The sequence below is a fragment of the Rhinatrema bivittatum genome, chromosome 1, assembly GCF_901001135.1.
Source record: "Rhinatrema bivittatum chromosome 1, aRhiBiv1.1, whole genome shotgun sequence".
In the NCBI taxonomy this organism is placed as follows: Eukaryota; Metazoa; Chordata; class Amphibia; order Gymnophiona; family Rhinatrematidae; genus Rhinatrema; species Rhinatrema bivittatum.
This window is the reverse complement of record NC_042615.1, coordinates 68,610,121-68,627,958: the sequence shown is the minus strand read 5'-3', so window position 1 is coordinate 68,627,958 and position 17,838 is coordinate 68,610,121. Positions and strand designations below refer to the sequence as shown.

General features: G+C 40.7%; 1 protein-coding gene across 1 annotated transcript in view; it reads right to left on the bottom strand.

Annotated features, from left to right (window-relative positions):
- GRIA2 (glutamate ionotropic receptor AMPA type subunit 2) overlaps window positions 1–15,805 on the bottom strand; it is a 293,056-nt gene extending 277,251 nt beyond the window's left edge. Inside the window, 2 exon segments of the mRNA XM_029615842.1 lie at window positions 15,052–15,192; window positions 15,697–15,805. Coding sequence (XP_029471702.1) covers window positions 15,052–15,192; window positions 15,697–15,784 — 229 coding nt within the window. The 5' untranslated portion in view covers window positions 15,785–15,805.
- Between the last annotated feature and the right edge of the window lie 2,033 nt (window positions 15,806–17,838).

The following is a 17,838-nucleotide window of genomic DNA, read 5'->3' as shown; positions in this document are numbered from 1 at the left end:
GGGTGGGTTTAGGGTTTTTTTGGTGTGCTGGTTTTCCCGCGCCCTATTTAACGATACAGTACAAATGCCCCTGACGATAAATCGGGGGCATTTGTATTGTATTGTGCACTCTAACAATTTTGGATGATTTTAAAATTATCTGACGATAATTTTAATCGTTCAAAAATGATTCACATCCCTACTAAAAAGTACCTTTTGCTTTTGGTTTAGTGATTCAAATATGTCAGCCTTGGGAATGGGAATGGGAATGTGCAACATCCCTGATATCTTTGTATTTTGCAAGGTAGAGAAGGGAGATCATTTCTATTTCTAATTCTCCAGTGTTGCACTATAGGCGCAGTTTGGCTTCTTGGGTTTCCAATTTTTGTTGGCATATTTCTATATATAATTTGTGTTCAGTTATTTTGTATTTGGTGAATATCTATGTTCTGTCTGAGTGATTAAGGTGAGATATCCTGCTGGTGTGTAGTTTCTATGTAGCGATCTACAGTAGTCCAGCTTGATTTTGTTTCCCCTCAGTAGGAGGTGTATTGGCATTCTAGAGTTGGATGTAATATTTGCAATGCTGCCATTTCATAGATTCTGTGGCCAGTTTCAAGAGGCAAGGCCCTGGACATCTGCTCCTTCACTTCCCACCCCATGCCCAAGGAGGGCCATGCATATGAGTACTGGCACCTTTTTAAAAAATAAAAATAAATAAAGCACTGAAAACAATAGTGGCATGAACACCCCAAGACAGCATTATAAGGCCACTGTGACACCAATAATAATGGTGAGAAGATGCCAAAGCATTGTAACAGGGGTAGATCATCTCAAAAAGTGGCATAAAGTCAGAGAAAACTCTGTAGGAAGGTCCGTAACAGTCCTGATATGTAAACCAATCCTTAGTCCTGGGCAAAAGAGTAATCAAACCATCTAGAAGCCAGAAAATGGTGAACTTACTATCCTTGGGCAGGGTGAAGCCAAAGAAAATCTCTGAAGGAGGTCTATATTGGACCTGATGTAATTAACAATGCAAGAATAGGGTAGGGAGATCGGGTTTGGAGACTGACTTCCCCTTTGTTGTACCTGTACTGAGGTAAAAAAAAAACAAACCACCTCAATGCAACATGGGAGTCCAGAGACAATTCCCCTGCCATATTGTGGTTGCAAGAACTGTGGCATATAGAAAACTGCCTCCTTAATACCTTTTGGGTGCCAAAGTCCTTCAAACTGAAGCTTAAACTTTGGATTGTGTTATGCCGGTGGTGGCCCATGACTCACTGGGATCATGTCTTTAGTTGGTTTGCTTGGAAATGCAGTTTACAATGGGTGGTATAATCCATCAAAAGCTAAATACCAGACATGATTAACAGTCAGTGAGTACCAGAAGGGAATTTCAAATGAACTTTGAAAAAAAGTAAAAAAAAAGGCATGAAACTATTAGAGGTAAATGGGTAAGATCTGTGCAGCACATCTGGAAGATTCAAATCAATGGCATGGTCAGTTAGATTAGGATGGCAGATTACTTGTGCCATGTGTAACCAATCCTGACAAGGAAGGCATGGAAGCAAAATATTGCAAGACAGCATGAGAAAGATCCAGAAGAAGGAGCACTGGCATTAAAACCCTAAAGCATAAATGCAAAGCAAGGCAGCAGGAAAAGCAGCATCAACATCTTAAGACACCGAGTATAAAGGGAGGAAGACGAGTGCCATCAAAACCCCAAAATATGGAGTGTAGAGTAAGGTAGCAAGCACAGAGGTATCAACACTCTAAGGCATAGAGTGAGGGGTAAGACAGGAAGAACAGTTGCATCAAAACCCCAATATACAGAATGTAGAGTGAGCCAGCAAGCACAGTGGCACAACAACACAGCAAAATGCTGAACTAGAAGAGAAATAGGACATGAGAAGCAGGCCAAACAGCAGCAGTAGCAAGAGTAGCATCTGGTAACAACACAGCAAGAAGTTAAATGAGAAGAGAGGCAGGGCCTAAAGAACATGGCTGGCAGTGGACAGCTGCAGCAGCAAGCCTCCAAGATCCAAAAGCATCCAGAGAGGGATGGACAGCACCTCAGAAGGAGCAGACTGGACAGGAACACTGGTCTAACACAGCAAGATGCTGAACCAGAATATATTGATGCAGGTATTGGTCAGGGACATAATGACCTCAGTATCATTGATGGGATGTTGGGTTCCTCAGGAATCCCATCTCTTACCATTGCTTTATGTTATCTTTTTGCAACAATTGGAACCACTGGTGCACTTGCTGGGTTTAAAAGGGTAATTGTACATTGATGGTGTCCAGCATATTATATCACAAGAAATAAAGATGAAATTGGTGCTATACAAGAAATAAAGATGAAATTGGCAGCTATTGCAGACTGAATTATAGAGATTAATTTAATGTTGAACTCATCTACAATGGAGATTTTGAAGATCACCCAGTCAGGACCAGATATGATCTCTTTAACTTTTGAATTGGAGGCTGAACGCATAACTACTATAGACACTGTGAAAGATCTCGATTTCTTTTGTGAAGCTAAATATAATTTTGAAATACAAATTACTAGGAAGATTCATTTTGCTTTTTTAAATCTGTGAAATGTAAAAACAATTATGACCTCTTTTTGGATTTTAACTCTTTTAAAACAATTATGCATTTGTTGGTGGTCTCATGAATGAACTACTGTAACAGCTTATGTGTGGGCCAGCTTTAGAGGCTCATACATAAGCCACAGGTAGTGCAATTTGTCACAGCCCTAGCATATCCCTCTTAGAACAATACTTGCCTCACTTCATTAGATGCCCATCTTGGTGCAGATTCAATTTTGGAACTCATTACTTGTTCAGCTTCATACAATGTACTCTCTACCTAGCTTTACTGAAGCTAGGTAGAGAGTGCATCAAGCTAGGTAGGGAGTACATTGTACAAATCAGCTCCTCTTTTACTTTTCATCATGTTAAATGACACAAACTCTTCACTGATGTCAACTTTGCTGTTTGTATCTCTGACTGTGTATGTAAAACTGCCCCCAAAACCTACCTCACCCCAAGTTAATAGTGCCCCCTCTTACAGTGGTATAAATAGTAGAGTAACAGGCTGGTCTCTCTCTTTCTCTCTCTCTCTCTCTCTCTCTCTCTCTTTCCCTCTCTCTCTCTCTCTCAAGAAGGCACTTGTAATTGAAATGTGACCATGGACAAAATGGTTATGCTTTTTTTTTTATTAGGGGGGAACACCCCAATTTAACCAGGAGAGATGAAGGAAAAGAGGAGCAGATCAGGCAGCAATAGTGGCCCAACAACAAAACAAGGACTGAATCAAAAGAGAGGCAGGGCATGAAGAATAAGCCAAACAGCAGTAGCAAGAGTGGCAACAACATAGCAAGGAGCAGAGGCCAGTTGCCACTTTTGCCTCATGGGCATTCATTTAGTGAAGCTGTGCACTCAGTCCTCCTGCTACTGGCATGACAATTCGGGGAAACCCAGCAGAGAGACATTTATCTTAAGGAAGACCAATTTTTCCACCAGCTCCATGAATCATCCATGAATGATGCAGACTCATGTGCTGTTATTAGCTGATTCCTTCTTACTCCTAGCACACCCTCATTGCTGCTGCTGCTGCCACCCTCCACTGTCTGCCTTTTTCTGCCCCTGCTCCATAATAATAATGAAGATGGGAGCAGGTAGCTGCTGTTCCATTTTCTCACCAACTGTGGCTCTCTGGCTGGATTCTCCCTCTTAAAAGAATTCCTTCTGATCATGGTAGAAGGATTCCTGGTCCTCATCCTATGCCTCTCATCATTACCACTTCTACTTGTGCTGAAGCCAGATCTGTAATTCCTTACTTCTAGGTCTTCCGCTAGTCACTTAAAACCTCTGCAACTACTGCAAAATGCCACGGCTAGACTATTGTCTGGAGCAAGGAAATTTGGCCACATCACCCCAACACTGATGGATCTGCTCTGGCTTCCTGTACAGTCAAGAATACATTATAAAGCACTATCAATAATTTTTAATAACAATAACCCGAACAACAATGATCTGCTAGGAATAACATTTAAACCACACAACCCCCGCCAACTCTCAGATCACAGAACAAAGGCCTCCTAGAAATCCCAAACTTAAGAAATTGTCAACTAACGTAAACTAGAGATAGAGTGATATCAATTGCTGGCCCAAAACTATGGAACTCCATGCTAGAGGAACTTCAAATAATAACGGACAAAAAGAAATTCAAGAGTGGCTTAAAAACTTGGCTATTCAAAAATGCCTTCTACTTGACAGAATCACCCAGTTTCCCCATGACTCAGATACCCAAATTAACCCCCCCCCCCCCACACACACACACACACACACATAAGCCCCTATATCTAGCTTTGTTTTCTTGTTATATGTCTACCATCGTAATACTTCCGTTTATTATGAATGTTTGTCCACCTTGTAACACTCATTATGATTATGAATGTTTTATATGAACTAGTGATTCTCACATGGAATGAAGGTACATAAAACATTTAAATAAGTAAATAAATAAATAGATCTCTGGAGGAAAAGTCTTCCACCTGCCTCTCCACTGCCAGGTTTGCCTCTTGATGCCGGTGACATGATGAAATTTATGAAAACAGGTAATTAATTGGTAGGGCCTACGCCCTAGTGTGGGCACCCACAGACAGCACTTTCCTCACAAACAGGGCAAAGTAGGCGAACTGATAATGCTTGCTGAATGACTGTGTGTACATACATACACTAAGAAAATAAGTCAAGCAGTGCATAAGTCACATACATAAGAATCAGTTCATGCTCATACTGACTCTTTGTAGACAGACACAGAGAAAGTATGAAGCTGTCATACTTTCACATGCTGCAAGAAACAGACAGAAAATCTGTGTCTGCATCTCTCCTGCAGCCATTGGCAAAGTGTCAGCTTTACTGGTCCTCTCATCATGACGATACACACTGTAATTTTCCCACAGAGAATGCAGACTTACTCCTGCTTCTAGGTAGCACCCCAAACCACAGCTTGGCACAGAGTCAACGAGTCGTTCTAACAGCACACTTTGCTTTTTTTTCTCATCATTTTTTTCATTCTAAGTGTAACCCCACTCCAGTGTACCTGTCCTGCATGGGTGGGGCCATAAAAGAATGGATAAGTTCCTACGGGGCAGGAACCCTGGCTAGCTATTCTCTGTGCCTCTTTCCCCTGGGCGTGGATCCTTTTCGTTGGGAGGGGAAAGGTTTTCTTTCACGGCCCAGTGCAAGGGTGACTAACTTCCTTCCGATTGTCCTTGGGAGAGGGGTAATTTCTCTTCTCTGTGTGCGCTGCACGCTCAAATAAATACACTGGACGCGCTGGATTAATGTCCGAAATTTAAGTTTTTACGGATAAAAATAGTTGCAGATGGTACAATAAATCTGTTTCCAGCACCATAGACTTTCTCTCCTTGGTTACAGTATTCACCTCTATCTGTGCAGGAATCTTTTAAGCAGGCAAAGGATCAGTCCACCCTCCTGGATTAGATAAAATGGAAGTCCATGTGGGCAGGGTAACTTAATCTGGTCAGGAAAATGCCTTCCAAAGATGGCAAAAAATATCCTATCCTTGCATAGAGAGTAAACTTTCTCTCTCCTCAGGGGCTGAAAACTCTGGATGGGTGTCCACAAGGATCTTTACAATTCTTCTACTCATGGTTAGAAGCTCTTCTGATTCCTTAGATTTATCACAGACTCAGTCTCTCTTCAGGATCCCTGATGAGATGGATCCATGGACGCAGGTATCTTACCCTGATCCAATGCAGGAAGGAAAGGGCAGCCAAACAATATTAACACCAGAGTTATCCCTTGCAGCAGGTCACCACCTCAGATGGGCAGGTCTTCCCTATCCCTGGGCATCCCAAACACAGGGTTTCCCATGCCCTGAATCCAGGGAGAGCCCAGGTGTCCAGCAAGGCTCCTACCATGAAAATCTCAAAATCCCAAAAACAATCCAGAGGGATGTCCCAACCAGCTAGTGAGTAGACTGGAAGGAAAACCCTCCTTACCCTGGTCAGGATTCCCAGGCTGGGTTAGCCTGATTCCTCTGACCAGGCCTGGAAAACATGAAAAATGGTAACACTCCTCACTGCCTCCTAATTCTTCAAAAACTATAAAGGACTGCCCACAGACTCTTGGGTGAGAGCTGTTTTATGCCTTTCAGAGGGATAGCCATTCCAGATCCTACAAAGGGAGGGGCTGAATTTGAACGTATCCTCCCCCATACATTAACCTATTCTATCTGGAATTTCCCAGGGCTTATTGTTACAGAAAGGAAAGGTCAGGTTGCACCAGTTTTAAAGCAAGAAACTTCAGATCTCTACCTTCTCTCACTGAGATCCAGCAGAGGAATGACTGAACAAAATGGTACTTGCTCAAAGTGATGACATGCTGTTTCCAGCTGGGTTGGAAAGTGCTGAAATACAATTGGTCCTGCTCCTTCTTTGTCTCATCTCCATGTGCCTTTGCCCTATCTGGCTTCAAGCCCAAAAGAAGCAATACTTTCTTTCTCCCATAGACTTTAATGGAATTGAAAAGAATGAGCAGAAAAGGATTAGGATTTTTTGTGGGACTACAACCATTTAGGGCCTCATTTTCTAAAGTATCGGAGGCCTGCGATACTTTAGAAAATCGCGCTAACGGGGGGCGGGGGCCGAAGCGGGGGGGCGGTCCGGCAGTGATCGCACTGCCGCGGTGCGATCGCTGCCGGCATCACGCCCAATAACTACACCATAGAAGGTGTAGTTATTGGGCGCGAAATAGAGAGTGAAAAGGGCCTTACCTTTTCGCGTGGCGCGCTGTCCTTGCGAAGTCGACCCCGGTGACGCCCCCGACTCCTCCTCTTCCGGGGCCGACTCCGCCCCGATTTCAGTAGCGCAGACCTGCGCTACTTTCGCTAGCTATCGCAGGCTTGCGCTAACAGCGCAAGCCTGCGATAGCTTTGGAAAATGAGGCCCTTAGTTTGGTTGATCCAAACCAATCAAAAATTAACCAATTCATCAAATTTTTTACATTTGGATAATCCAAATAGTTTTATGAATATTATGTTTTATTAATTGCAACATGGAGTGGAAGTATAGTCTAGTGGTTAGATCAGAGGGCTGCATTCAAATTCCTCTGATGCTCCTTGTAACTCTGGGCAAGTCACATCCCCCTCTATTGCCTCAGGTATGTAATCTACATTGTAGTGTCTGAAAGGTGGAATATAAATAAATTATCAAGATAGTAATGTTGTCATAGTTTTTTGTTACCTGTGTTTAAATTTTAGAATATGTATTGTACTTTTATATTATTGGAGTGCTTGAATTTATATTGTGTTTTAATACTATTTAGTTCATGTTTCTCTGTGCTACTTTTGTGATAGACATTATAATTTTGTATTTAATTGGCATGTTTAAGTCATGGTGTTTCATATTTTGATTCTCTTCTGGTGTCATTTATGGTGACTGGACACTAGCATTTTGTAGGAAACCTTGTTATTCTTTTGCCCTTTCCACTAATTTCTGGTCTTTTAAGTTTACAGATAGTATGTTGCTATGCTTTTCACTTCTTATGATGCTACATTGTTCTCACATCACATTTTCTGAGGATAACTTTCAAATAACTCAGCACAGAGACACATATGTGCATATAGTGCCATGAGCAGATCTACGCTAGTATTTTACAAAATGTGCATATAGGATACATGCATTTTAAAAATTTTGCATATCTTTACTCCAGAATATATTTGTATATGTATGCTTATGTGCGAATACTTGCAATGCATTGAAAGCGAGTATTTCAATGCATTGAATACATACATTTCATACCTATTTTAAAAATATACCCACATATATTTTATGTGCAAAAATAAAGTCGAATTTATTTGCATAAAACCCAGTTTACACATGTAAATCAGCATATTTTAACACATGCACATGTAATTGAAATTAACCAGTTTACCCCACCAGTTTGCCCAGTCCTTCTCCAAATCATTGAGACCCTCCTGATTTTTCAGCCTGAATTCCCTCCAGCAATAAACAAGTGTAATATCAATTATGCCAGATAATTAGCAGTTACCAAATAAGTTACCAAATGTACAAACAAAACAACAATTTATTTGCAATAACTGTTAGTCCAGACCCGAAACACCCCTAAACTTCCCTTTGTTTACTCATGGATATGGTGCACATGAAAGCTAAAGTATGCATGTTCTCTCTACTTTTATAATACTGATTACGTGAGTACAGGCTACTTATGAGCATATACTGTATGTAATTTTTAAGTGCACAACTCTTTGAAAATTCACCTCTCTGTCTGTTGCGCAAAGAACTACATTAGAGGGCTTGTTGAAGCCACTCTCCATATTTTAAAAATTGAAGACAAATGTCTGAGAAAAATTAGCATTCTTTTGTAGTAAAAGTATTCTTTTGTTCATATACAAAATGGCATCAGTGTGCTCTGGAGGGAGAAAGCAGGAGAATACAGACAACATGCAAGAACTCTCCTACTTTCCCTCTTGTATAGACACAGTAATTTTAAAAATCTGTTAAGCATTCTGATGTCAGTTGTTTTCTGGTTAGCTCTACAGAACCTGTAGTAATGTATTTGTAAGCATACCCTATGCGTGTTATAATATAATTGGCAGTGCTCCTCAGGGTTGATAGAAAATTACAACTGCAAGTAAAACTGTTTCTGAATTTGTTCTAGCACTGACTACGGTTATGAGAGTAATATGTACCTGACAAATCCTTTGGTGGAGTTCTAATATTGCATTTCAGTACTGAAAATATAAATAGCACTGTTTGTAGTAACCAAAAAAATATGGAGATTCTTCAGTATTTATTAATATGCCATTAATATTATTCTAGCCTTACATGCATATAGAATGTATGTGTATTGTGTAAGTATGCATGTGAAACGTGATGGAATGAGTTGGGGGAGGGGTTAAAGATATGATTGTAAAACAAAAAGTTCCATCTAAAACTAAAGAAGTCTACTGTCAAGTTCAAATGCAAGCACTCATCTGTGCCCAAATATGTATATGGATTCAAAAATTACCACGCCAAACATTGAAAGTATTGGGACACACATATGTGGCTAGCGGCATATGGCTTCTTTTCCTTCAGCAAGTAGGCTAAAACAGATAGAATCAGATAGAAGAGAAGGAAAGGACCCTAGCCATAGATACAGGATGGTGGCTCCATAGTATGGCCATGGTCTTAAGTCTTTGGGAGGAGGTGAATTTCAATTCAAATAAAAACGACTGGGAAAAATTTAAAAAGATTGATCCAGAGGCTAGAGACAGGAAAGGGACTGAAAAGATTCAAGCTAGTACAGTTCTCCATCAGGTCTAGTAGATGGCATGTTGAGGGAGGGAAGGAGTCAATATAGAGGGAAACATTCAGTGAAGGGATAAACTATTGGAGCATATGGGTATTATCTCATCTCAACTGATTTGGAAGGGAATGAGAAATCAGAAAGGAATTGAGGTGATCAGAAAAAAATTGAATAAAGAGTTGGATAATTTTTTACAGGCTATTGGGGGGGGGGGGGGAGGTTGGAAAATCAAGCACCCAGTCAGATATATGTCTAGGTTATAGAGTGCTCCATCAGTTAGATGGGGTACACTTCATTACTGTAGGGCTAGACATTTTAATTGCAATATTAGAGTGGGCAGTAAGCATGATATTTAGGTATTGTTAGGGACCGCTAGGAGAGTGGTCTTGTTTCCATGGGAATTGTGTGCTGTGGCAGGTGAGACATGTCCGAGCCTGGGCTGAGACCAAAAGCCAGATCTCTGCCAATCTGCACAGCCTGAGTGAGGCCGACCACACAAGGTTGGTCTCTGAGTGGTCCTCCGACTACTCCAATCCCTTTCGGACCTGCCGCTGGGAATGGTAAAGGCGGCAGGCTGGATAGGAGGCAAGGGTGGATGAAGACTCTGGAACATAGAAGACTCAGATGAGGAACTTGGAACATGGAGACTCAGAAGAGGAACAAGGAGACTCAGCCGAGGAACTTGGAATGATTCTGAGCGCTAGGAAGACTCAGATGAAGATTCAGGATCAAGTACTAGGTTGAGGCTGCAACACAGCGCTCCCTACACAGCCCACCCACGGGACTGGTCACAGACCACACTTGAGGCGAGACAGATTCCAGGAGTAGAAGTGGAAGTTGAGACTGGAACATGTCAAAGATTCAGTAGAGGCTCGCCCTATACAGCTGCCCATGGCTGGTCACGGACCATGCTGGAGCGGAGCAGGTTCTGACAGATTCTTGGTCATGGACAGAGCAGCCACAAGGGAATCTGAAGGCCGGAACAAGCCTCAGGCAATAGGACCAAGACAGGACTTGGCTACAGGGAAGGATGACCCTCCGGAGGATTGTGCTGCGAACAAGGAGACAGGCCTGTGCCACTAGGTGACGGAGCACGATGGTGGCATGCCAAGAAAGGTGGACAAGGAACCAGGGGTTCAGGACATCAAGGCTGGATGGTGGAACAACCAGAACATCAGGACTGGATCACGGAACACAAAACATCAAGACATCAGCAGAGACCAGGAACGGAACAACGAGGGATTCCACCAAGAACAAGGAATGCCAGCAGGAGTGAAGACAAGAAGTCCTAGGGGGGACTAACCCCATGCAAAGGCAAGGACGGAATGACTGCAGTGCCCTTAAATAGGGCTGAAGATCAGAAGACACCCAGGGAGGAGTCCAGGTGGGGTCCAGGGCATATGCGGCCACGGGCCCTTTAATTCTAAGAAGGAGGTGCGCCCCGTGCCTAGGAAGAAAGGAAACAGGAAATGTAGAACCATGGACAGCGGCCATGCTGCCGCTGACACTGATGCTGGAGCAGGAAGGAAGCTGGGCCTCAGGGCAGGCCCTGACATTAGCAGTGTCCCTGCTGCTAAAGGGAGGTGTTCCGAGACAGCCTCGTGAACGCAGGAAGAGGCTGGGTCGAGGTGGTTTTCATGCTGTGGGAAAGGTCCTGGCTTCTGCGGCCTCCAGGCCGCGAGGAAGATGACGTTGGCGGTGGCTCCTGCTGCGGGAAGAAAGAGTTGAGAGGCCTCACGTGGCTCACAGGAGGAATCGTAACAGGTCTGATGGGAAAGTTGGAACCAAATGAGGCATCATTAAGTTCTCCTAGTGGAGGGACTTCATCGGCAGAAAAGAGTGGGTACTACCCAAAAAGAAGCACTCAGACAATGAGAAAAGTGGCATGCTTGGGTGAGTGGAGCTCAGGTACTGAGACACATTGAATGTTTGGGCTCAGTAAAGCATGGAGGCTCCAATGCTGGTGCGCATGGAGCATCTGGGCCCATTAAAAAGCATGGTAGGTTTGGGTCCAGCCTCATGTATAAGGGGCTGGGTGAAGGAAAAAGCCCAGCTCAAAGAATATGGGCAGGCTGAGGCATTAGAAACAGAGAGGCCACAAACTGTGGCAGTTACATATAATGACTGTACACCCATCTCATGCACGGGTGGTCTGAGATGAAGAGTGTTAGCTCTTGAAAAACTTTTGCACTAAGTAATAGAGGGGTTTAGTGATAGGGTATTCTCTTAGGCTGGCAAAAGTTGCATTTAAATTTGATTAAATTGTTAAATAGTGATGGTGATTTTGTCTGGAATAAAGGAATATATAAAAGTTCTGGCCTTATTGTTTCCAGTCTAAGTAATTATGTTGTCTTGTTATTTCTGGGGAAGGTGGGGAGGAGGAGGAAGAGGAGTGTGTGTGTGTGTGTGTGTGTGGTGGAGGGGGAGAGATTTGAGAGTGGAAAAGATGGGGAGGGTGTACTAGAACTAGAGTACACAAAATAAAGGGTATGATGTGTTTATGTTACGTATGACAATGTAGGTATTAGATACAGCCAAAGTTGTTTTCAAAAGGTGAAAACCACAAAAAACAATCTAAAAATGTAGCAATGGCCTTTAAAAGGGAATTCTGAGTAAGAAAGGTTTGATCGGTATTTAAAAATATCTGGGGCATCTTAATTTATTTTGATGGTGTTATTTGATAAAGTAAAAGAAAAGAGTTTGTTCCTGCTGGTTTTCCTATATTTTCACAACTTTAAAAATGTTGTAAAAGTGTCAGAATTGCTCCCAAAGGAAATAACAAGAGCTGCGTGGCTGTGGAAGGGCTTCAGCATGGACTTATGCCAGCCTTGAGCAAATGTAAATGTATCTGGGTTTCAGAGCTTCTGAATGCAAATAGAAGTGAATGGGCATTTGTGGACATTTTTGTGAGTGGAGTTAAGGGCATCGGGGAAGCAACTATGGTGTCACCTCCTCCTCCTTCTCACCCCAAATATCTTATTCAGGCATTCTATTTTTTTTTTTCAAATATCTCTTATGTACTATATTTCTTATTCTTCTTTGCCCTCCAAAGGCTACAATGATTTGGTATAAATCAATCCCACACACAAAGACACACACACACAGAGACACACACACAGGCACACACACACACTCACAGACTTATAATATCCAATGATCTTAATATGAAATAAATATTCAGCATTTCAGAAGGCAATGTTTTGCCTGATTTATTTATTGCACTGCACTGATTATTCATCCAATTCTCTCACAGGACAATCGTGTGGGGGGGGGGGGGGGGAGGTGTAAAATTGTCATCCACTGCAACTGTTCTATTTAGCAAGTATCTTTAATGTTCAGGGCTTGTTAGAAAACTGAGCACCATTTTTTTCTGCTCCTTTCCCCTTTCTGCAGTGCTTCCAGAGCACATTCAGATATTTAAAAGCTGTTGGTTGAAGATTATAAGAACAGGACTCAGGTTTATGCATGATTCAGCATCCTCTGTCATAATGTCATGGTGCAGTGATCACTGCAGAGCTGGAAGACTTGATTTAAAATGGAAATGCTGGAGCACCATTCCCTCTTCTCTTTTCAAGCCATCAGGGCTTTTTGGATTTTTTTTTTTTTGTTCAATCTCCCATATATTATTACCTCTGTGAGCTGAATATGAATGGTTATAATTAACAAACTTTTATAGTGCCCTCTAGGCAACCTGTAAACTAAAGGCTCAAATCTAAAAAATAAAAAAAAAAATAGTTATGGCAGTTTAGTTACACATATTAATCTTTAATTAATTATTATTATTATTATTATTATTATTATTATTAATAATAATATATTATTATTAATTTATTACAATCATGAAAAGGAATAGTCAGTGTTAGTTTAGAAAAACATTTTAGTTTATATTATTCCCATCACTGTGAATAATGCCCGGTACTAATTTTATGAGGGTTTTGGAAGTGGGGAAGGTAGATTGGTACAACAAATACAGGACTTAGATAAACCAGAAACACAACAAAGTGTCTTCTCTGTCCTTAGGTGGACCCTTAAATAGTCATTGAATGTCTGGATCTGATACTCAGATCTTAGTAATTTCCAGTCTTCCCTCAACCCAGCTGCACATCCTAAAAACAACATTAAGAGCATGATGTGTTTTCAACATTGAACTTTCCAGTCTTTCGTAGAATTATAATCATTTTAGTCAATAGATACTGTGTCTAGAAAGAAAATAGAACTAGCAAATAGCTTTTTTTTTAAGCAAACAGCATTGCACTAGACCAAGCTTGTAAAATAAATATTAACAAAATGTAAAGCTTACATCTTAAATGACTCTAAATACTATTGGCAACCTTCCTTTGCATAGACCATTTGTTAATCTGTCTATGTAACTGTCAACTAGTTAATGAGACGTGTTTTTATGGCTCACATCATCACTGAATAGTTTAACATAAGTGAGAAATATTCTATTTTGGATTTGCATTAAAACCATGCGTTTGATTTTGAAGACTGTAAATGCAGGAACAAAGGCTTCTTTTCAGGTGATTTCTACCACCATGTTTGAGAACAGCTATGAGGTCTCCCAAATACTGGCCTAAAATAGCAATGATCACACTTAGAATTAACATTACTGTACAGTTCTTAAAAAAAAAAAAAAAAAACAAACCTTAAGAGCTGAGGATTTGTGTTAAATATATAAAGTTTGTTAACCTTCTCCATCCTTAATTCTATTATCTACTTTCCCACAATAGTCAAAGCAATATATGATCATAAGAAAAGATATGACTGCCTACTATTGGCAAGTACAGAACACAGCACCCTCTAGCATTGGCAGTCAGGTACCTACAGTGACATTACACTGCTCATCCAAAGCAGTTCAGAATTCACATTAAAACAAAAAACAAAAAAACAACATTGTTAATGTTCTATGTAGAAGTGACGGTAACCTTGATTTTCTTTGATATTCTGCGTTCTCAGAACCTGACGGTGTCTGTTAAATGAGAATAATTTTATTTACTTGGGGTTTTTTTTTGTGAGGAGAACTGATAAATCTGCGCTCTAATATGGAGTACACTGCAAGGGATAAAATGGCTGATAGTCCTTTCATTCTGTATCGCCAGGAAATCCAACAGCACCCCCTCAGCCTTTTCTCCTCAAATGGCTCTTTCATGTATCAAAGCATCAGTGGAACAAAGGAATGTAAGCGTGGCATTTAAAACTGTACCGATTTTATGTGAATTAGATTTTTTTTTAAAATTCATTTATGAGCTCTGTAGGTAGAATATGATATGGGCAGGCATTTTCATTAAGTTGAATTGTGAAATCAGTTCTGCATAGGCGATTTCACAACACTTTGATGAAAGTAACCGAATATATAACAGATAACGCTGGAAGGAAGGGCTTTCTCCACGAACGGATGATGGAGAATGATTACAATCTGGCATCTCAGAATGCACAGCTGATGTCACGGAATGCATGGCCATGCCGATACCGCAGCAGTAGGTTCCATTTTAACCAACAATCTCCGCAAAACGTTGTGCAGGCTCCAGAAATAGAAATGTTGAGCTATAATTCGTCACACTTACAATAGCTATATGCCTATTAGACAAAGTGCACTTTCACTATCAACAGGCATAGAGCATTCATCATCTAGCCACCTACTCAGACTCAGTGGTTTTATGGTAAGCGGGCGCACTGCATATCAATCGCTATTTGAATGAAATGAATATTCATTACTCACAAGCATTGGTGACGGCGAAGCTGTTAGCTACCTCCAAATTGTCGATATGGGGCGTCAGCCTAAACTCTGAAGTGGAAAACTGAACCATCCCTACCCGAAATGCACTGTATTCCTGATCTGCACCCCTTGGAAATAACCCTCCTGGAAAAAAGATCAAACATTGAAATAAGTAGCGTTCAGTTAGCAAATATGAAAAAAGCTTTCAAAGGCTGCATCCTGCATACACACAAAAGCACGCATTTTATGGTAGGTGGACTAGTATAAAATGTGAGATTATAGAGGTCTGTAGCAGCATACGGTATATATTCAGACTCTCGAATTGCAGCTACAGCGATGTTACTGCATGTTCGCGTGCAATCATTATGTAAAATACATCCCCTAATTTTTTCAGTCTATGCTGGATCAGCACAAGGCTTGAAAACTGAAAATGGCACTTTTTCTCCTCTGAGCATAAAAATAACATTCTTCACTCTTTTCCTAGCATACCTCATCATAATCGCATGCATCGCAGCTATTTGTTCTGCTATTTGAAAAAACAAGATCAAGAGATGAAAAGCATGACTGGAATACATTAATAAATCACCATTACCGAATAAAAGTCATGGTGAATTAAAGACAGAAAAATTATATACAGAAGATGGTTACCTATTTGTATGCTATTGGAATAAACGCCAAATATAAGTCCCCAAAGAACAGGAGCAAGGAAGACAGAAATATGCATAATCTTTTGCATTTCCAAGAAAAAAAGCGCATCCAGAAATATTTTGTTTCTTTTTCCTTTAGCCCGTTGTCCTCTACAATCAGATCCCTTGCATATTGGATGACCAAATGAACACCGGAAAAGAAAGCTTTCAGCTGCTGCTGGTTAGATCTGGTATTCGTCCCGGCTTGAGAAGCAGCAGGAATGGATGAACGGTTTTTCCCTGGCTATAGGGTCCCAGTATCTCAGCAATGTACATTCATATTCGCACTCTTAGAGAGGAAGCAGCGGCAGGCGGGAGCGAGCACGAGCATGAGCAAGTGTACGAGCTTTCATGCCTCCCACTTTTTTTTGTCCCCTCCTTCTTCCGGAACTTGAAACCTCTTCTGCTTGCTTGCTTGCTTGCTCTTTCGCTGTGGGAAAGCTAATGAAGCGTTCTCAATTCTTTTCAGCACCGCGGACAGCGAGCCAAACCCAAAGCAGCGGGAGGCTACAGCGCGGCCCCATCTCCTTCAGGACTCCTAGCCTCAAATTTGTGCTCAGCAAAGGGCAATCAAGTAATAGCCCACCCCCACGTTTGGGGGTGGGGGAAGGAAGGGGTACTTGGTGCTTACGTAAGTCTTCCTTCTTTAGCTGGCGAGCTAAACAGAGCTGAATCTTCAGATTACTGAATAAATTTTAAGATTTAACAAAAATATTAGGACAAAAGCATCCAAGTGTGGTCACTGGTTTTCACCCTTCACCCTTCTAACACTGTTTTCCAAAACGGATAACTACATGTTACTTACATGTAATTTTCATGCTAGCACGTTAAAGAAAAAAAAATGTTTGTCTTTGAGAGAATGTAAGCGTGCCTAGGGCTGAAATAATAGAATTCGATTATGGAGAACAGATCCACTTAACTATGTCAAAATAAAGATTTTAATTACTCTCACAAGTGCATGTCGTCGGCGGAATTGCCTATTCTCATTATTCCTCCGAAAGTGTAGAGTTGTCTATAGAAAACAGCAATTCTTAGTCAATAAAATCCAGTTACAATTGAATAGGGACAAAATGATCTTCTTACAGAACATTATAAATAATTTGCTTTTCCAGATCTTTTAATGCCACATTACATCAAGTGCTTTAAAGCACAGTGTCTTCATAACGCCATTAATCTTTGTTGATTTTGAAATTCTTTGCGTTCCCAGTTAAGAAACATTTATTACAAAAGAACTCAAATTAAATGAATAGACAGAAAAAAACTTTATTACAAGCTTTCTTTTAAATCCATGTTGAACTGACTGAAAGCATCGGAATATAAACTGGCATAAATAAAATAAATAATGTTAAAGAAATCACATAAGTGCATTTCACCTTTTCAAATCTGTATCAGTCAATGGAAGATCTTCCTTATTCAAACATGGCATGCTCATTTTCAGATTTATCAGTATAAGTCATCTCCATGCTAATTGGTTCTGTGGATTCCAGCATTACCATAGTAAATATTGGAATGAAATTATAAACTCCACTCTTTTCTAAGAGTCACAAAATTACCTTCCTTAACTAATTGGTGTGCAAGGGCTCTGTAATGAAACAAAAAAACCCCAAAACATTCAGGTAAGAACATTTACTTTATTTAAAGACTATTAGCATACAAAATTGTTTTTCTGATAACCATTGATTTTAAATAAACTGAACTAAAATAAATCCTGGTGAACCTGGACGACAAACTAGAGAGTAGCAAATCACCTAGCCCAGATGGTATACACCTCAGAATTCTGGAAAAAAAAAACTCATAAAAGGAACTTGCAGACCTATTACTAGTCATTTGTATCCTATCATTAAAATCATCTATTGTCCCTTAAGACTGATGGGTGACCAATGTTATCTCAATCTTTAAAAAGGGCTCCAGAGGTGATCCAGGAAACTATGGTGAGCCTGACATCGTCAGGAAAAATCATAGAAACTATTCTAAAGAACAAAATTACAGAGCAAATAGACAGTTAAATGGGACACAGCCAACATGTATTTTCCCAAGTGAATTCTTGCTTTACTAACAAGCTACATTATTTTGTGGATAATGGTGAGCTGCCAGATATAGTATA